The 21,544-nt window shown below is 43.7% G+C and overlaps 1 protein-coding gene and 1 pseudogene across 1 annotated transcript; one reads left to right on the top strand and one right to left on the bottom strand.

Annotated features, from left to right (window-relative positions):
- The first annotated feature begins 654 nt into the window (after positions 1 to 654).
- Positions 655 to 1,913, top strand: LOC149227919 (putative sugar phosphate/phosphate translocator At3g11320 pseudogene; annotated as a pseudogene).
- A 15,157-nt stretch (positions 1,914 to 17,070) lies between these two features.
- LOC149227918 (uncharacterized) lies at positions 17,071 to 20,685 on the bottom strand. Its single transcript, XM_089380620.1, has 3 exons — positions 19,925 to 20,685; positions 19,140 to 19,546; positions 17,071 to 18,500 (listed from the first exon to the last, which is right to left on the bottom strand). The coding sequence occupies exons 1-3, from the start codon at positions 20,683 to 20,685 to the stop codon at positions 17,071 to 17,073; spliced, it is 2,598 nt and encodes an 865-aa protein (XP_089236746.1).
- Positions 20,686 to 21,544: the final 859 nt, after the last annotated feature.

Genomic DNA, 21,544 nt, shown 5'->3' with positions numbered 1-21,544 from the left:
CATTCCCCTGCATAATTTTCGGAAGGTGGTGAATTAAACTGTTTTGAATAAGAATGTATGAAACAAGTCTGCTTGTGAATCTAGAATAGTAGTTTTCCTGTGTGTTACATGGAATGTTTTAGTTGGTTCTGCGTCAAATTCTCTTCCACAGTTCCTGTTAAGAAATTCCTCTGCTAGAAACGATAAACCACTATGAGGGTTAACCGATGCATGAAGAATATGAATTTTATGTGATTGTATGCATGCTGAAAATGAAGCTCTGCACTCTGTCTGTGGGAGCCTGATTCCCTTTTGACAGTCGGGTTTGGGCAGCAAAAGCATTATAACCAGGGAATTGGTGCAAAGTTGAAATACAAACACCTGAGAAATCTTGTCCTGAGGATCAAAAGAGGAAAGCATAAAAAAAAGCAGTCCCTTTCTGCTCAGAGCATTGAGACAGGGCACTCTCACCAAACCAGACCAACCAGCCTACATCCTTTTTGTAGCAAGGTCAGCCTTCAAATTGTGAAATATATTACCTGTGAAGGGCGATTAAGCATTGTGTATGGTTATCACTTCCGCTTGTTAACAGAGCTCAGGCACACGATGGATTTGCCCTCAAAACAAAAATTGAGCATTACATACTTCCTCATATAGTCATTGGTTAAGTGTAGCATGAAACTGAAGGAGGAAACACCAGACCAGCTGGCCCATCATGGGCTTATCAAGCTCCTTGTAGAAGATGCTCTCCATACTTATACTCTCCCTATTTCTTGGGAGTTTTTCCACAATATGTCTAAGGGTGATGACATCCAGACCCTGGCCGAAGAGTTCACCTCATCCAGCAGCAAGGACCTGGAGCACATCGAGGCAGAGAGGAAAATAGAGGGGAAGAAAGCTAAGGGTAAGAAAACCTAGGGAAGACCCTCATAGGAAAAATCACAGGAGAAGCCACAGGAAAAGCAAGAAACAGGACAAGCTGTTGAGGCCAAAGCTGCAGGTGAGATAAAGACACAAACACCCCGGAAGAAACAATTGCAAAGCGGGGCAGTAATCCAAAGCTCGAACAAGAAGTTATTGACATACCTCCAACTCCAACAGGAGAAGGAAAATATGGTGCATTTCCTGTGTCCCAGACTATTACAACAACTCTCATTATTGCAGCTTGGTACTCTTCCAATATTGGTGTGCTATTGCTTAACAAATGCCTACTTAGTTTTTTGGATGCAGATACCCAATATTCCTCACAATGTTGCACATGTGTGCCTGTTCATTTTATGGTTTTCTGGCAATTTCATGGTTAGAGATTGTACCAATGCAGTTCATCGTCTCCAGGAGACAGTTTCTTGAGATATTGGCACTGAGCTTCATTTTCTCCTTCTCAGTTGTTTGTGGCAATATTTCTCTGCGCTATTTGCCAGTCTCCTTCAATCAAGCTATTGGGGCAACAACTCCCTTCTTCACAACAATATTTTGCATTTATAATAACATGTAAGAGGGAGTCTTCTGTGGTTTATATGGCCTTGGTGCCTGTGGTTTTTGGCATTGTTATTGCAAGCAACAATGAGCCATTATTCCACCTTTTTGGCTTTTTGGTTTGCCTAGGATCAACTGCTGCCAGAGCATTGAAATCAGTTGTTCAGGGGCTCCTGCTTACCTCTGAGGCAGAGAAGCTTCACTCTATGAATTTGCTCATGTACATGGCACCAATTGCTGCGCTGTTATTGCTTCCTGTTACTCTTTTTGTGGAGGGTAATGTATTAGCTATTGCTATTGAAAAAGCCAGAGAAAACACCTTAATCATATTCCTGTTGCTTGGAAACATGACCATGGCTTATCTTGTGAATTTAACCAACTTCCTTGTTACAAAACATACGAGTGCCCTCACGTTGCAGGTTTTAGGAAATGCCAAGGCCACCATTTCTTCCATATGATTGCATATACTTGTGCACTCATAACAAGGCTGAGGATTCACTAAGAAAAGCAGCAGACAGTGAGGAAGAAGAGCAGAAGGGCGAGAAGACAAAGGCTGCCACAACCAAGCTGAAAGGAAAAGCACCCTCAGCCAAGCAGGCTAAGACAGTGCCGACTGTTTCTACAGGAAGACAAAGAACTGTTAGCAGACTGTTTCTACAGGAAGACAGAGAACTGTTAGTAGACTGTTTCTACAGGAAGACAGAGAACTGTTAGCAAACTGTTTCTACTGGAAGTTTGAAAAGAGGGAAGCCAAAGGAGAAATCAACCGAGATGTTAGCCAAAGAAGCCACCAGGTCCATCAAAGACGAGGAGGGAGATTGGTTGCTCAGAGGATGAGCAACACTTTCAGTAGGGGGGTGATGATGAGCCCCAAAAATGGACAATTATTTGGGCTCATTCAACCTCCTAAGTTGACTTAATCCACCATTCTCATTTGTTTATTGCATGTTTTTGATTATTTTTATGTTAATAGAGTGAATTTGGTTAGTCATTATGCCAACAAGTCTAATGGGTGCTTTGTGTAGCCTTTTTGGTCCACTTGGAGACAAAATTGAAGGTATTAATGAGCCAAATTCGTGGGAGAACAAGCTAGAGGATTTGTAGGAAGGTGTCCCCCTCATTCATGGGCCCTTACCTCGAATTCTCCACCATCAGCTCGGAGTTCAAAGGTCACCAAATCAATGAGCAGAAGGGCAGCCAAGCAAGTCAAGTAGGACTGCTGTTAACTACAAGTCTTGGGCAGCCAAGTCCCTAAATTTTAGGAGGACTGTTGGGTCCTCAAATTGTATAAATAAGAAGGCTTAGGGCCTCATTTTGGTTAGCCAGTTAGTCATTTTGTTAGCCAGTGGATGTTAGCTAGTTAGCCAGTAGATAGTAGCTAGTAGTTAGTCATTTCATAGCCTTGTTGTAGTCATTTTGTAATTCGATTTGTATGCAATAGATTAGCTTTGCTTTCAGCTCATTCTCAAGCTCTCCTTGTGGACAGTTTTGATGTAACTCTTCATTATTGATTAATAAAGATGAATTCAGCTTTGCACCAGCTCTAAATCTCTCTTGGGAGGCTGTAGCTCTTGGGGTTGGGCCCATCTCAAGCGCCCAATACCTCCCTTGTTTATCTTTATGTGTGTTTGCTGCGTTCTTAAAATAAAATCTGCTCTTTAGATCTTGCTTTGTTATTTTGGTTGTTTTTGTTGGTTAAAGTAGCTTTTTATTTTTGGGAATCGATTGGTAGGAGTTTGTCATGCATTTAGATCTTTCGGAATGTTCTTGCTCACGTGATGTACATGGTTCTCTTTCCAAACGAGGCTGCTGTTTATTCATTTCATTGACAGTTAGATTAAGTTAGCTAGGACTTAGTTTGTTTGCAAGCATTCATTGATTCGGTTGAATGTGCATTGTGCAGGGCATCTCTATCACTCACTCACATGGTCAAGCTTCATCAGAGCCATCTGATTCATCCCATATCTAGGCTTCTCGCTTCAAACCCATCCTCTTGCCCACGTAACCCTACCTTCTTCTCCATTGTTGTCTCAACTACCTTAAAGCCAAATCAGCCTTCCACATATCATCTCACCACTCCATCCATCAGTTCCTGGGTCACTTCAGACCCCCATCCTACCTCCATAACCATCCATGCATCTTCCATCAATCACTCATCCTAAAAAATCCCATTTCGAAACATCCTGTAGAAGAATTACAGAACATCCTGTAGAAACCCCTGCAGACTTCCTGTAGAAGTTCATACACACGGTTGCATGGCATCCAGACTTTGTGAAACTCTCAGAAAGAATGTTAGGGATCCCTTAGACCCTCTCTGTACCATCCCAACCTTTCCCAAAGCATTTCATCCCTTGATCCATCCCTGCACAGTGGAAAACTAGTTAGAAGCACATGCATGATAATTTCAACAACTTAAGCAAAAATACAAAAAGATGTTTTCTTCAGATAGTGATAACGTAGACACATGCATTTTACCTTCCTAGAAGTAATGGCATCTCTTTTCGTAGTTTGCATTCTTTCCTTTGCATCAGTAGGACTAGTTGGTAGAATTAGGGTTTTCTAGGGTTTGCATTTCTTTTTGGCTTTCAGTTTCTTTCCGCAAGTAGAGGGTGGCTTTAGGCATGGTTGAGAAGAAGAAGAAGATAACAGAGTGATGCAATGCAGTGTAAAGGAACCAAATCTGCACAAAACCGAGAATTCATCAACCTATCCTGAATGTGTTATTAAATCAACGAACAACAATGTAAAATTCAGAGAAAAATCGTGCATGGAGTTGGAATGAAGAAGTACTGCTCAAGATCAGAATGCATGGATGGATCTACAATTGAAATGACTGTGTTGCAGCTTGAATGAAAGTGTAAGACTGCGTTTTTTTGTGGTTGGTACGGTCTACACCCCCAATCTCTAAACAGAGATGGCAGTGAGTGCACTGTCAACCTTTTCTTGGAGCTCTAATGAATGCTGATCCTCCTACTCTAATCTAAGCGACTAAAAGCTCTTGAACTGTAAACTAATCCTATTCAATCACATAAAAGAAATCAAATCAGCAGACTGTAATTTCTAAATGCATGTCAAAACAGAGGAATAAAGTGCTGAAAAGAAAGACAAGTAACAATACAAGGAAGAGGAGGTCTATTGCTCTCAGGTTGGGCCCTAACCTGAGAGCTATAGCTCCCTTAAAAACTCAGAATGGAATCCAAAGCTGCCTGCCTTTATTGAATAATCATGAGTCTAATGTCATGCCAAAACTGGCTTAATAAAATCAAAAGCCGAGCTGTATCTCGTGCTTAGAAATTGCAACAGTAGTTCAAAAGTTCAAAAAAACTCCTATCAAAGGCCACGACCTTAATATTTATACATGATGAGGATCAAGCTGGCTTCCTCAATTAATGGAGCTCGGCTGTCCAACTAAAAGTAAACTGTTGTAGACTGCTGTTCCTGTAGAATCTGTTGGCTGCCTCTAAGCTCGGTGGGGAAAGCTGTTGGAGCTCGGAGTTAGGGTGGAGATCACGAGGGAGGTCATTTAAGGCTGTAGACAACCTCCCTATAAACCTGCAATGCCACCTTTGCTGTCTCCTTGTCTCCTTCTGCGTGGTCTTTGCTCCCTTTAATGCCAAAAAACCTGAAATCATCATGTATTAGCCACATAGATATAATGCCTGCCCTTCTTCCTACAAATAACACGAATATACCAAGAAATGAATGCATAAGTGATAAAAGATGAAGGGTTGAGCAAGGTCAGTAGGCCAAATGAGCCCAAATTGTTACCAAAAATTGGGGCTCATCATCACCCCCTAGCTAAAATATTTGCTCATCCTTGAGAAATTTTGCCCCAGCTCCTTGTCCTTGGCCGAGAACTAGGCTCCGGAATACGCTCTTTCTTCCCTACTCTTGGTGGCTCTGCCTGTTCTGCCCTTGGTGGCGATGAGGGTGCCGCTCCTTCCCTCTTCTCTGTTTCCTTGACCTTGAGCCGGGATTTTGAAGCCGATTGGTCTATCCTTCTTTTCCAAGTATTTGCTTTTGGGCTCCCCTTCTCGTAGGTGACCGATATCTTCGAGGGGGACCTCTCACTGGGTGAAGTAGGGGCATCCCCTGTAGTAACTTGGCTGTTGGATGGGGGCTGTGGCTTGCCCGTCTTTATTCTCGAACTTCTTTGAACTTCAGAGTATAGGGGGGTCTCCCTCTTTCTCTTTTCTTTTGGCTTAGGGGGCGTGCTGAGGCCAGCCAGTACAGCTGCTGCCTCCATTGCTAGAATGTCCGCCTTCTTCTCCTTGGGTTTCTCCTTTCCAGGGCTTCCTGTAGAAGACCCTGTTTTAGCCAATTTCAGGCTTCCTGTAGAAGACCCAGTTTTGGTAATTTTCGGGCTTCCTGTAGAAGCCCCTTTTTCAATAATTTTCGGGCTTCCTGTAGAAGACCCTTTTTCTATTTTCGGGCTTCCTGTAGAAGCCTGTTTCTGCTTTCCTGTAGACACAGGTGTCGCCACCTTGGCTTGCTTTGCTGCATGGGTTTTGCTTTTTGGTTTGGTTGCGGGTGCTGATGAGGTACTTGTGCTGATGTGGACCTTCTCAGCTTTGTCCGTTCTGCTCTGCAAACTTTTCTCTCTTGCTGATAAGATGGGTGTGTCACCTTTTTCCTCAGCATCCTTTTTCTCGTGCTTCCTCCTTTGTTCTTTCTTCTGCACTGTGGTCGGGGTCTTCTGGCCTGTTTCTTTCTTTTCCGCGACCACTGCTTATTTTTCCTCACCGCTGGAGGAACCAGTTTCTTCAGTCAACATCCTTATGTCTCCATCTCTTGTCAAATTTCTGAATGCTTCCCATGAGATGGGAACCTTATATGAATGAAGCGCATCCTCCACGAGAAGTTTGATCAATCCATGGTGGGCTACCTGATCTGGTATGCCTTATTTTAACTTTGTGGCACACTCAATTAGAGACTGTAGCAAGAAATAAGGAATGCTCAGTTTGTTTTCTACAGGAAGATCAATCTGGTGTCTCAATTCAGTGAGCAACCTGAAGTGATACACGTATACGATGCTAAAACGGCCTTCACAGGTTATATACTTCATGATTTGCAGGCTAACTTCATTCCATGGTGACAGCAAGTTGGTTCTTCGCACCCCATTTTTGTCCTTCGTGAATTCCTCCTCAGGTGGAAAGAATTCTTTCTTTGCCTGCTGGCTCAACTTCCTTTCTTCCTTATCCCATGGCAAACCCATCGGAAGTTCAGTAATTCGACTAATATATTGCGGGATGAGCTTGAGGCTTAGGCCCCTGAAGTTCATGGTGGCTAATGTTTTGGATTTCGACCTCAAAGCTTGTAAAAATTCTTCTGCCACTTCGTCGTCATAACCCTGCAACTTGTCACAAAAGGACATCCATTGCGCCCGTGTGAAGAGCTCCACCACCTCCTGGTTTTCCCTTAATTTTGATGAATCAGTGGGTTCCCGTCTAATAAACCCACCCGACATGATAAAAACTATTGCTAGAGGTGGCGAATGCGGAAGAAGTTTAGCTTATTGGGACAGAGCGTAGAATTACACTTCCGTCGTGCAAATAATCCAGAAAACTTATCCCTGAGGACCTTAACATAGTTTAATTCACTGACATCCTGTAGAATGACAGTCTATGCACAGCAGACAACACTTGCAACAACTTTCTACGACCAGACTGTAGATGATGATCCTGCCACCTTTAAAAACCAATTGCATGGGGAGTTCAGGGTTACCTTTTTATCTACCACCTTTTTTACGTGAGGAACCCGCCTTCCTGTAGAAACATCTTTCATGTAGGAGCAGCGCGTGATTCCTGGGGAAGACTGCAGTTGGTCTGCGCTCTCGGTGGTGCTTCTCAGCCGTTCTGATAGCCAAAGGCTCGGAGTTTCGAACTGCAGAGGGATCCGAATGTTCACTCAAGGTTCAAATGGCGAATGATAAATGCATGCGGCCAATCTAGCCGATAAGATTTGAATCGGCGGAATCCGTGGCGCGGGGGTGAGCTGTCCCCGCCGGATCGTTGGATGACGTTGTCCCATCATTTGTCTGCGAGTTCACTTACTACCGCGTCATCCCTCCAGCAGATCCGCCGCCGTTTCTTCTGCTAAATCCGTTTTTTCCGACGGGGATTGTTCTCACGTGTGTGCTGATCATTCATTTTGTCACGGCTGCCACCCAAACATCTGACTGGACCATTAACCGGTCGACGTGGCCAGTCAACTGGCCATACAGCCGCTCAACCCATTCACTTTACACTTTGCAAACAATTCAAAGTAAAATTCATGCGATCTGACGGAAGAGAGGGTCGAGACACTTACCTGCGCGGTTGCAACACGATTTTTCAGGTTTTGGACGATGATGAATGGATCTATCTGCTGCTGGTGAATTTGCACAGGCCCGGAGGTTCACGTTTACAGGCTGCCGACGATGGAGTTGATGCTTGGCTGCATGCGTCCGCGTTCATTGCATATGGCCAGCGTTGTGAATAGTATACACTCTAGCGGGCTTAACTGTTACAAGACTCCCGCGGGATGTCTTGTAACAGTTCTTCCTCCTTGGGTGCATGCTGCACGACGAAGGATCTGGCCTCCTGATCACGCTCCCAGGGCTTCTGGATGACTGAGATGGATATGGTATGAGATCTCAGAGTTTTTTCATTTTAAAAAATTGCTTTTTTCTTGAGAACTCATCGATCTGCTTTGCTGGTGCAGGTAACTTCGTTGCATGTCGACAAGGATGGCAGGACGAGGTGACAACAATGTGCAAGGGAGATAACAATAGCTTGCATGCGTCCAAACCGATCCTTAGTCGTTAGATCTCCTCAAAAAATGGATTCTGGGCCGTCCTGAACTTCTACAGGAAGTTTCCTATAGAAATACAGAGCTTCCTGTAGAAAGTTTGCGTTTCCTGTAGAGAGTCTGCACCTTCCTGTAGAAAATCTGCATCTTCCTGTAGAAAATCTGCGTCTTCCTGTAGAAGACTCAAGCTGTGATAAAATTGCACATACCTTGGAGAAAATGAGTATTCTTGGAGGAGGTGCTGGTGAGGTCTCCTGACAACATGATAAGGACCCTTAGCTTTGAGTTGAGAGGCTTCCTCTCCTCCATAGAACACCTGCAACCTGCATGCAACTTTACATTATGAATTATGCTACCCTAATATGATCTAGCTAACAGAAACGAGAATGGACAACAACTTTATTTGCAAGTAAACCATGTATTTTAGCTATGCAATGAAGCATTCAAAGATCTGAACATTTAACCAACTTCTGCAAATGAAAACCAAACACTAATGATTTCATGGCAAAGCAAAGTCAGTGTTTTTGTGGGCAGCAAAGTCATCCTAGTCACAGCTCCTGATCCCACTGAGGGAGAGGTGAAACCACAGATGTTTGTTGGCCCTTTTCTTGAAGCTTTTTCTGTTAACAACCTATCAACTAAATCTGAGCATGAAAAGCTATTTTACTCATCAAAAAAACAAACTAAATAACAAAACAAGATTTAGATCTAAATAGCAGATTTTATTCTAAGAATGCAGCAAAAACACATAAAGATAATCAAAGGAGGTATTGGGTGCTTGAGATGGGCCCAACCCCAAGAGCTATAGCCTCCTAAGAGAGATTTAGAGCTGGTGCAAAGCTGGATTCATCTTTATTGAGCAAGAAAAGAAGAGTTACATCAAAACTGTCCACAAGGGAAACTTGAAAATGTGCTGAAAGCAAAGCTAATCTACTGCCTAAAAATCGAACTACAGACTAGCTAACTTCTGCCTACAAAATGACTAACCATTGGCTACAAAATGACTAACCACTAGCTAACCAAAATGAGGCCCTAAGCCTTCTTATTTATACAAATTGAGGACCCCAACAGTCCTCCTAAACTTTAGGGACTCGGCTGCCCAAAACTTGTAGTTAACAGCAGTCCTACTTGACTTGCTTGGCTGCCCTTGTGATAATTGATTTGGTGGCCCTTGAACTCCGAGCTGATGGTGGAGAATTCAAGGTAAGGGCCCATAAATGAAGGGGACACCTTCCTACAAATCCTCTCCCTTGTTCTCCCACGAATTTGGCTGCCAAGTGCTCATTAAAACCTTCAATTTTGTCTCCAAGTTGACCAAAAAGGCTACACAAAGCACGCATTAGACTTGTTGGCATAATGACTAACCCAATCACTCTATTAGCATAAATATAATCAAAAACATGCAATAAACTAATGAGAATGGTGGATTAAGTCGAATTATGAGGTTGAATGAGCCCCAGTAATCATCCATTTTTGGGGCTCATCATCACCCCCCTACTGAAAGTGTTGCTCATCCTCTGAGCAACCAATCTATCTCCTCATCTTTGATGGCCCTGGTGGCCTCCTTGTCATGCCAAGCTTCTGAAGTGATGTCCTCTTCTCTGTCATGAAACCATGCTTTTCTCTTTGCTTCTTCCCACTACTTGCTCCTTTTCCTAGAGAATTCTCAGCTTTGGTATGATTGTGCAAGTATATTCAATCTGATGGTGGCAATGGTGGTGAAAGGAGATGAAACCAGTGGAGGATGCAAGAAAAGAGTGGTTGCATGCCTCCTCAACAAACTTCAAGCTTCAAATCCCTCTCCATAATTGATTCTGGCCTGCCCAAAGGCTTCTACAGGATGTTTCTGGTAAAAATACAGAACTTCCTGTAGAAAGTCCTGTAGCTTCCTGTAGAAGGTTGAACCATGACTAAATTGTGTCCGAACCCTGAAAAAAATGAGTGTTCATGGAGGGGATGGATGTGCTTAGGGTGGCCAGCACAGGTGTTGCCTCCCTAGCTAAAATCTTGGCCAATTTCTCCTTCTGCTACCCCTTCCCCAAACTTCCTATAGAAAGTCTTGTAGTGTCCGTTTTCTGGCTTCCTGTAGAAACTGTTTCGATCTACTGTCACTGATATCTCATGGTGTGTCTCTTCCTCCTTTTTTCCTCTTCTTTGGTCTTTTCTGCCTCTGTTAGCTTGCTTCCTCATGCTCTGTTTTGGCTTTCTTCTCATCTTGTTTAGCTTATGCCTTCTCTACTATAGCCTTTTTTTTTCTCTGTTCTGCCTTTGTTTTGCCCTCTGCTTGAATGATTTGTGCTCCCTCATCATTGGTTTTTTCACATTCTCCAGGCCTGATTCTTCCCTAGAATTGCATCGCTGCTTTTGCATAAACATGCAACAAATAAAACTATTTGTTTTCTTCTTCTCTTGAAGCCAAGAATTTTGCAAAAATCTGTGTTTTCTTCTAAAAGATAGCTCATTGCCCCTCTTGTAAACTTGTTATTGCTCCTGGAATTTTCATGTTTTTCACAACAACAACTTCCAGTTTTTTCTCTCTTCAAACTTTTCCAACCTGAATTTGCTACTTAGTTTTTGAAAAGAAATCAATTTTTTTTTTTTTGACAAAACAGAGACCAAATAACATAGTTTTTTTCCTTCTAGAAAGTGGTCAGTCTTGCAAATTCATTCTTTCACACAAGCCTAGTTCCTATGGTTGCATCTCTCTTGTCAGAAGAAGGTGAGAAGGAAGAAGCCAGGCTTCGAATGTAGAGGAAAAAAGTACTGTGTAGAACTCAGAAAATATGCAAGCAGACTTTTCACATTTTTTCAATGTGCAGGCAGACTTTTCCTCTCATTTTTAAAATTTAATTCCATTTTCAATTCACCATTTTACACCAACAAATCATGCACAACGAAGCTTCCCCACTCCTACCTTGTTTGGAGCTTGAAATTCGCCGAAAATTTTAGGTTTTCTTTTTGCATGGTTGTTTTCTGCATTTCCTGTAGAAGACTTCCTGTAGAAACGCCTGTAGGGTGTCTCTGTGCCTTTAAATGATCTTGGTATGCGGGAGAATTTTTAACAAGCTGAAAAACATGGTGAAGGAAGTCAGTTTAACAGAATTCAGAGGCAGAGGATTCAGCTGAAGAGGTTTGCAAGTGTAAATGAATCAGCAGTTAACGTGAGTCTTCAGCCGAGCATTCCTTTAATTACTGTGTGATTTGTGGTGAGGTGGCAGAGACGTGCGCTGCTCATGCAAACTGTTGGTCCACTGTAGTGCCATCTGCCTGTAATCCCTTACCATTAGTTGCACTGGAGTTTAAAATATCCACAACTGTCTGTGTTTTTTCAAATTTCACATGAGTTGTCTAACACATACGTTGCATGATTCTTGGCTGATTGATAGAGAATTGGACAAGGAATTATCGGCTTAATCCTGCTATATTCGTGGCTCAATTCCACCATTACATTTATTCATGCAGTTTTTAAATTAGATTTGTGCAATAGAAGAACGAGTTTCAGTCACGTACCTGAAGTCAAATGGCTGCTGTGAGGTGCTGAGGCTAGTCATTGCTGCATGCACTGGTTTCTTTGGTTGCATGAGGGCTTGGCTGATGATTTTTTGGTTGTTTTCCTTGTGCAGGTGTCCTTTGGCCGGATGCATGCTACAGGAGTTCATTTCCACGCTCAGATCTGCACCTTCAAGCTGCTGCTGCTGAAGTTTCACCGGACCATTACCTCCTGCTCCTCCAAGGCAACCTCAAATACCTGCTCAACCAAACCCAAACCCCAACAATAGACAGGCCCAGCTGGTATACACTGGGGAAACATCATGCCCTACTTATGCTGTGGAGATCCAGGAGATCAATCTTCGATCTGGCAAGACTCTTCCAGATCGCCAACCTCCTCCCCCAGAGGATGAGGAAGATAAACAGGAAAGTGAACCAAAGGCTATTCCACCCTTTCCTGAGAGACTAACAGCCACCACACAACCCAACCCAGAGGAGGATGAGCTCCTGGGTGAGCTTAAGCAGTTGTGTGTGAAAATACCACTTCTCCAAGCCATCAAGGATGTGCCAATATACAACAAACTGGTTAAGGAAAAGTGTTTTAAACACCCAGGCAGGCGAAAGAGAGATGCTTCAACCATCAATGTCTTAGGACAACTGTCTGACCTTATGTTAGGACAAGTCATCTGCCCAAAGTATCTAGATCCTGGGAGTCCTGTAGTAGATGTCCACATCAATGGCATCATCATACCCCACACTTTGATTGATTTGGGGGCTGCCATTAATGTGATGACCAGGGATACCATGCTCAAACTCAATCTTCAGGGTTCCTTGAGGAAGACCTCGATAGTTCTGCAACTTGTAGATCGCTCCACTGTGACTCCCGAAGGGATTGTGGAGGATGTCTTGGTCTCTGTCGACTCTTGGGAATACCCTGCAGATTTCTTGGTTCTGCAACCCAAGGCAAAGCTTACCGGATATCCTCTTATTTTGGGAAGGCCTTGGTTAGCCACTGCAGATGCTTACATAAGTTGTCGTGCAGGAAATATGACCATAAAAAATGGTCCTATGTCCAAGCAGCTAGTCCTATATCCTCCTGCCCAACCTTCCTTAGAGCATGACTTACCACTTTGGTTGGAGGAAGGAGAAGAGGATGAAGTGTACTCAGCACCTTTGTGCACCCTAGATACCACCAGAAGAGACCCCCCAACTGAGGATGACTTGATTGAGACCTTGATCCAGAATCCACCTTCTAGTTTACTATCCTTAGAAAAATTGGTGGAGGATGCCCAAGCCAGCACCTTAGTGGATCTTTGTACGACCAACCCTGTCACTCCCAGAGTAAAAAATGTGGAGTTCGGCCCTGAGAGAACGTTAAAGATCAGCTCCTCCCTATCTCCTTCGCAGGAAAAGGAGCTGTGTAGCCTGTTGGCCAGTCACCTAGATGCTTTTGCTTGGAGCTATAAGGAGATGAAAGGAGTCCATCCCTCGGTCTGTACCCATCGCATATACATCAAAGAGGGTTGTAAACCGGTTAGGCAACCTCAGAGGAGAATGAATCCAGCCCTTAAGGACATTGTCAAGGAAGAATTGCAAAAACTGTTGGATGTCGGATTCATTTACCCCATCTCAGATAGTGAATGGGTGTCCCCTTTGGTGTTGGTTCCCAAGAAGAATGGGAAGTGGAGAATCTGTGTGGACTACTGAGAACTGAACAAAGCTACCAAGAAAGACCATTTCCCTCTACCTTTCATAGATCAAGTGTTGGATGGACTGGCAGGAAAGAAGTTCTTCTCTTTCCTGGATGGGTTTAGCAGGTACAACCAGATTCAAATCAGCCCGCAAGACCAAGATAAGACCACCTTCACTTGTCCTTGGGGTACCTTTGCCTACCGAGTTCTTCCCTTTGGGCTATGCAATGCTCCTGCTACCTTCCAGAGAGCTGTCTTGAGCATCTTCTCGGAGCTGGTCCATGATGCAGTGGAAATCTATATGGATGACTTCACTCCTTATGGGGCCAATTTCCAGGAAGCATTGTCCAATCTGGGAAAAGTCCTAACCAAATGCATTGAAATGAACCTGTCCCTTAGTCCTGAAAAATGTGAATTCCTGATGACTGAAGGGACCGTGTTAGGCCATACCATTTCTTGCCAAGGGTTATAGGTGGATCCTAACAAAATTGCTCTCATCAAGAAGGTTCCACCTCCTCAAAAGGTAAGGGATGTTCGGAGTTTCTTAGGATTAGCAGGGTATTACAGGAGATTCATTAAGGACTTCAGCAAGCTAGCCTCGCCATTGTTTGGCCTATTGGCAAAAGATGTGGAGTTTAAGTGGACTGATGATTGTCAGAGGGCTTTGAATGAATTAAAGGACAAGTTGGTGTCAGCCCCAATCTTGAGAGGTCCAAACTGGGCCCTACCTTTCCACATCCACACTGATGCCTCGAACAAAGCCATAGGTGCAGCTTTAGGACAAGTTGAACAAAAACTTCCATATGCCATTTACTTTGTTAGTAAAAACTTGTCCAAAGCTGAACTGAATTACACTGTAACTGAGAAAGAGTTTTTGGCTGTGGTCCATGCACTAAACAAGTTCCGACATTATATCACTGGCTATCAAACATTTGTACATACTGGCCATGCTGCAATTAGATATTTAATGAATAAACCAGATGTGAATGCTCGTATTATTAGATGGTTACTTTTGTTGCAGCAGTTTGATTTGACCATTGTTAACAAACCAGGTAAAGAAAATGTTGTTGCTGACTTTTTATCTAGATTGGATTTGTCTGCAGATGAGGATGGAACAGTGGATGACCAGATGCCTGATGAACATCTATTTGCTATCTCAGCACTCTCTCCATGGTTTGCTGATATAGCAAACTACCTTGTTTCAGCACAGTTCCCTCCGCACCTATCTTCAAGAGAGAAGAGCAGAATCATCAGAAAAAGTGCCTCATTTACTTGGATCGGGGGCAATCTGTTCAAGCTTGGCCCTGATAAGATCTTAAGGCGTTGTGTAAGGGAGGAGGAAGTCCTTGATATCCTCCTCACCTGTCATGATGGGCCTTGTGGAGGACATTTTGCAGCAAAGAGGATTGCCTTCAAGATCCTCCAGGCAGGCTACTATTGGCCCACACTTCATCAAGATGTCATAAGATATATCAGCCAATGTGACCAATGCCAAAGAATGGGGAAACTGACTCAAAGGGATGAGATGCCTCTCCAACCTCAAGTGACTCTTGAGCCATTTGAGAAGTGGGGCATGGACCTTGTGGGTCCAATCAACCCTCCTTCGAGGCAAAGGTCTTACATCATTGTGTGTACTGACTACCTGACAAAGTGGGCAGAGACTAAAGCAATCAAAGCAGCAACAAAAGAAAAGGTGGCCGAGTTATTAAGAGAAAACATCTTCTACAAGTTTGGCTACCCAAGAGAGCTAGTCACCGATCAAGGGAGCCAGTTCACATCCAACCTGGTTGAAGACCTACTAGCTCACCACAAGATCAAGCATAGGACTTCCACCCCCTATCACCCTCAAGCAAATGGGCAGGTGGAAGTCACCAATAGAGCATTAGAAGGGATCTTGACTAAGGTGGTGAGCAGCAGCAGAAGGGACTGGGCAGATCGCTTGCTTGAGGCCACATGGGCTTACAACACCACCTGGAAGACCACCACCGGCTTCACACCTTATGAGCTGGTTTATGGGAAGAAAGCTTTGCTGTCCATTGAGTTTGAATACAACACTTTGAGGATGGCAGCTCAGCTAGATCTAGATCTCAGCCATGCACAACAAGAAAGGTTATTGCAGCTGAATGGACTCGATGAGCACCAAATGCAGGCCCTCCTTCACTCAGAAGTGGTTCAACTTTAGAGAAAGGTGTGGCATGACCAACATCTCCATGACAAGCAATTTCAGCCGGGAGATTGGGCTTTATTGTATGACTCCAGATACAAAGATTTCAAGGGGAAGCTGAGAACCAGATGGCTAGGACCGTATGCAGTGGAAAAATGTCATGACAATGGATCTGTTCTTATTCGGACCATTGATGAGGAAGCCATCCCCATGCTTGTCAATGGGCATCGATTGAAGATCTACAGGAAGCCTCTCTCAAGACAAGAGTTCATCAAAACTATGGAGAAATCAGTACTGGTCATAGAGAAGGGTTCTGCCTCTCCTTTGGGAATACCCTGAAAGATCTAAAAAAAGAAAAAGAAAAAATAATTAATAAAGATCCTTGGGTGAAAACCTCTCCGAGGCGCCCAAGGCAGGTGGTAGGGGTGAAAACCTCATTGAGGCGCCCCTATTGTCTTTCAAAAAAAAAAAAAAAAAAAAAAGAGATTGGAAAAAGATCCTTGAGTGAAAACCTCTCTGAGGCGCTTAAGGCATATGGCAAGGGTGAAAACCTCATTGAGGCGCCCCTGTTTTTTTTTTGACTTTAACGGTTAGATTTTTATTTAAAAGGCGGCAAAACAGCTGCCGCTTGCATTTACCTTGGATTGAGTTTCTCAATTTCATTTCTCTCTGAGTTCATGAGGTCCACGAATCCATGATCAATCTTTGATTCAGGGTCGTCTTTTGGAGAAGCAACGCTGTATCTCTGCCGGATGGTTCTTTACCTTGATGTTACCAGCTGATTCTGACAACCTGAGTATGCCTTTCTGGAGCCTTCCTCTAACTCTGTTGCCAGAGAAGCTAATCGGATATGAGCTATTTCCACTTGGGAGTATGAAAATCGTTTTCCATCTCTAGTCTTCATTCTAACCTTCCAACGCCTTGATTTTTGTCAAAGCAATTTCCCCTGGAGCAGAAAGAGCCGTGCGAAATGGGCAGCTGTCCGATTGAATGTACAGAGCCTGACGTCAAAATTTTGCATTGCTGAAACACCACGATCGGCGTTGCTGAAACACCAGTTTCAGCAACTGATAAAATAACTGTGTTGCTGAAACACCATTTCCAGCAAGCAAATTTCTGGGTTTTCTGTGTTAAAACAGAATTACTGGTTAATCCGATTATGGGATGATGCAGAGAGAATCTTCCAAATTGACTGATAGGGTTCTTTGGCTTCTGGCAGCTCCAAGGTTGGCTTCAAAATCAGCTTGAGTATTTTGTCAAAGCAATTTCCCCTGGAGCAGAAAGAGCCGTGCGAAATGGGCAGCTGTCCGATTGAATGTACAGAGCCTGACGTCAAAATTTTGCGTTGCTGAAACACCACGAGCGGCGTTGCTGAAACACCAGTTTCAGCAACTGATAAAATAACTGTGTTGCTGAAACACCATTTCCAGCAAGCAAATTTCTGGGTTTTCTGTGTTAAAACAGAATTACTGGTTAATCCGATTATGGGATGAAGCAGAGAGAATCTTCCAAATTGACTGATAGGGTTCTTTGGCTTCTGGCAGCTCCAAGGTTGGCTTCAAAATCAGCTTGAGAATTAAGCTGCCTCATAATGTGGTAGAAGGAGATTTTCTGAAACTTAGCCAGCATGGGTCTTATTTTCTTTAGAATTCGGCCTAAATGAATCTGCCACTGATTCGAAGGAGAATTCATTGCTTGAATGATGAGCCGAGAGTCTCCGAAGACCGTCAATGTTTGAATGTTCCGTTTTAGAGCCAGAGTCAGCCCCTGCCACAAAGCTAGAGCCTCAGCTCTATTATTTGATTCGATTCCCAGACCCCAATGGTACTTGAGTAAAGTAGACCCATCGGGTTTCAGCAGCACTCCACCTCCACCCGCAGCTCCTGGATTGCCTTTAGAGGCCCCGTCGAAGAAAAGACAATGGTCATCTAGTGCCGATCTCCACTTTAGAAATTCCTGTTCTTCCATACGGATTTCCCACTTAGCATGGCAAGTGGTTGGAATAGTAGGGATGGGTTGATTATTTGGAACGATTTCTTTTAGCCACAGCTCCTCCTCATTGTCCAGCTTTACTTCATTCCTTAGGGTTGGCTTAGCTTCCAAAGTCTCTCCCAATAAAGCTTTAATTTTGGATATAACATTGTTTACAGTGCAGATTTCTCCTCTGAAGATTCTGTTGTTCCTTTCCAGCCATAATTTCCAACATATGTATTTAGGGGTCCACATCCAAGCAGTCCTAAGGAGGTTTTTATTGTTGGTGCAGATTGGAGGAAGCTTGGCCCACTCGTAGAACAGGGATGGCACACTTCTTGGTAGCTCAATCTTGTCCGCCCTTGAACTCAGGACCCCTTTCCAGACTGCCTTGGCAAAGGGGCACAGCAGCAACAGGTGATCAGCTGTTTCTTCCTCTGATATACATAATGGACATCTGGAGGGCCCTTCCATTCCCCGTTTTCTCAGATTGTCTCCTGTGAGAATACTATTATGAGCAAGTGTCCAGCAGAAAAAGTCTATTTTAGGGAGAGAAGGAAAGTTCCATATGAATTTCCATTGCGTTGGGTCTGGAGGGACATTCGGGACAGCAATTAAACTTTTGTATCCTTCAGCTACCGAGTAGGAGCCAGTATGGGAGCCCCACCCTCTTTTATCCTTGGCTGTTGCTGATAATGGTGATTTCCCTTGCAGATTGTCTAACAGTAAAGAAGCTTCAGATTGCAAATGGTGTGGTACCTCCCCGAGATTCCAGCTGTCCCATCTTCTTTCAGCATCCTCCGTCCAGTTGGTTATGTCCCATAGAGTTTCCTTGTTGTTGGAATGCAACCATAGCTTAATATTTGCCAGGCCTTTTATATGATGAAGAGGCTGGTCTCCAAGAATCTGATCATTCCAAATTCTTATTTTTTTCCCATTACCTGGGATCCAATAGAGGTTGAGGCTGAAGTTGTCCAGAGCAGCGATACAAAGTTTGGATATTGGGGAGCCTTTGGAATTTTTTGGAGGAAGATCAAGACATCTCAATCGTTGACCTTGAAAGGATTTCTTCCACAGCACTTTCTTGCTCCAGCTTATTTTTCCTGCCACAATATTCCACAATATTTTTGAGCCAAGAGCGAGATTTTGGGCAGCCGAGTCTCTAATTTGCAGACCTCCTTCTATGAAAGGTTTCTTAATGGTATCCCAATTTACTAAATGAAGCCTTCTTTCGTTGTTTTTTCCCCCTTCCCACAGAAATCTTCTCAGCATACCATCCATTTTACTGAGAAAGGTTTTGGGGGCGAGGAGAATGGAATGCTGAAACAGAGGCATGCTTGTTAAGACAGATTTTATAAGGATAATTTTCCCAGCAGTGTTCAGCCAGGAGGCTCCCCAGGCATTAATTCTGAGTTTGAGCTTGTCCAAAAGGGGCATCCAATGGGAAACTTTGGGGATGGATCTGAAAATTGGGATCCCAAGATATTTGAAAGAATCCTAGTCTTGACAGATTTTCATTTCAAGAAGCCTAGCTATATCAGCAAGGTTTTTAGCTGAGCAATTCCAGCCATAGATTATACTTTTTGAGTAGTTAATCTTGCTGCCGGATGCTTCCTTATAGATGTCCAGTTCCTTTTTGAAAGAATTGGCCGAAATAATACTCGCTCCACCTAGTAGCAGAGTATCGTCGGCAAATTGAGCATGGTTTATTTCTTTGACATTTTGCACCATTCTGAGACCTGGCAGAATTTGGATTTGCTGACAGTAGTCAAGCTGGAAACTCAACACTGAGGCTTGAATGGCATAGAGAAGCAGGGACAGCGGACAGCCTTGCCTTAATCCCCTTGAAGCTGTAAAAAATTCAGTTGATCTTCCATTTACCAGCGGAGCAATCCAAGGAGAGGCGATGCAGGCTTTCACCCAATTTGTGAATTTTGTTGAAAAGCCCATTTTTGTCATAACTGCAAACAGGAAGTCATGCCTCACCCTGTCAAAGGCATTAACCAGATCTAGTTTTATTACCATTCCTTTCTCTTTTCTCTGGACACTTGAATGTACTGCCTCTTGAACCAGTACAATATTATCCAGTATCTTTCTCCCTTTGATGAAGCCTCCTTGGTTCTCCGGTATGATGTTCGGCAATATATTCTTGAGGCGCATGGATATTATTTTGGTAATAAGTTTATAGCTAGTATTACACAACGAAATGGGGCGGAATCTACTGAACTCAGAAGCTCCTTTTTCTTTCGGAAGCAAAGCCAGGAAGGCTGAATTGGTGCTGCCTCCTATCTTAGTACAAAATTGGGATTTCCTTACCATTCTCAGAAGGTCTTTGTTGATAATTGACCAGCAAGACTGAAAGAACCTGGCAGTGAACCCATCAGGCCCTGGCGCTTTATCCGGGTCCATGCAATCCAAAGCTTTCTTGAGCTCATCCATGCTGATCGGGGCAGTCAGCATATTATTGACGGGGTCTTGCACACAGAAGGGGATCAGATTGTACGGATATGCTTGGGGATCTATAGGCTGGTAATCAGGAACTGAATAGAGATCTTTAAAAAAGGAGAATGCTGCTCTCTTTATGCCCTCAAAATCATTAACCACTGTGTCTTGGAATCGGATTTCTGAAACATTTTTGTATTGCTTTTGGGCTTCGGCATGTTTGTGGAAGAAACTAGTATTTTTGTCGCCGGCTTGTAACCATAAGTTTCTAGATTTCTGTCTCCAATGCTCCTCTTCGTCCCTACTAGCTTTATGAAAGGCTTTTTGTAACTCAACTTCTTTTTGGAGCAGACTTTGAGTAATATCTGAATTCTCCATTGAGGATTGGAGGGCAGCAAGATTTTCTATAGACTCTTTTCGATTGGCAGCAGGAGTTTTCAAAGCTTTTGCCCATTCCTTGAGCTTTCTCTTAAGAGCCCGCAATTTTTCTTCCCACACGAAGAAAGGGGAACCCTGAATTTTCCGGTTCCAGACTTCAGCAACCACCTCATTGAACCCCTCTTGCTGAATCCATAACGGGCTAAATCTAAATGGAATGGGTCCAAGAAATCTATCCACGGAGAGTTCCAGACTTATGGTTTTGTGGTCAGAGGTGCAGTTGGGCAGAATTTTGGATGAGGTCATTAGGCCACTAGTGAGGAAGGAGGTTTGGACAAGGAATCTGTCCAAGCGAGCTGCTATATGGCTGGGACCTAGTCTTTTATTAGACCAAGTATATTTCCCGGCTGAAGGTTTGATGTCCTCCAAATCCCAATCGTTCATGATGTCTTCTACCCATTCTCTGGCAGGGTCCCTTACAGGTGAACCACCTTTTTTCTCTTCAGCAGCTAGAGTAACGTTCAGATCCCCTGCAATAATGATATTTCCTGGATTGTGCAAAACAAGAAAGGACTGGAGCGAGTCCCAGCAAATTTTTTTCTCCGATGGCAAGACTGGAGCATAAAGGTTAAATAAACTTACTTGTTGACCAGAATCTTTGTGAAGGAGTTGAGTGAAAATCCAGTGCTGGCCACTTTCTTCTTGAATCAAGTCGTATTTGGAGCTGTCCCAGAAGGAGGCGATCCCACCAGAGGCACCTCTAGCACTGACAGCTCTTCCAGGGCCTTTGCGCCAGAATGTTTTGCTGGATTGGAGGAGAAGAGAGTCCTCCATCTTTGTCTCCTGGATGAGAAGGATTACAGGCATATGCAACCTTACAATGTCTTTCAGGGCCTCTTCTTTCAGCCTGCTACCTAATCCTCTGCAATTCCAGGAGACGTATTTCATTATTTACTGGAGAGGGGGGGAGTGGCTCCTTTTGGAGCCTTGTTATTCTTGCGCCCGGATCTGGTATTCATCATTCCCTTGAGGGTTTTCTGGGAACCTTGGAGAACATCCATGTAGGTTTTCTCCTCTCTTTGTTTCTTCTTGGATTTTCGGCCCCTGGATGTTTTGATAGGAGAGATTTGAGAACTGTCTGATTCAGATTCTCTTTCTTCTGATT

This window comes from Pinus tabuliformis, chromosome J, assembly GCF_031772625.1.
Source record: "Pinus tabuliformis cultivar Carrire ecotype Pingquan chromosome J, CPIR1, whole genome shotgun sequence".
Taxonomy (NCBI): domain Eukaryota; kingdom Viridiplantae; phylum Streptophyta; class Pinopsida; order Pinales; family Pinaceae; genus Pinus; species Pinus tabuliformis.
This window is presented reverse-complemented; position numbering and strand designations above follow the sequence as displayed.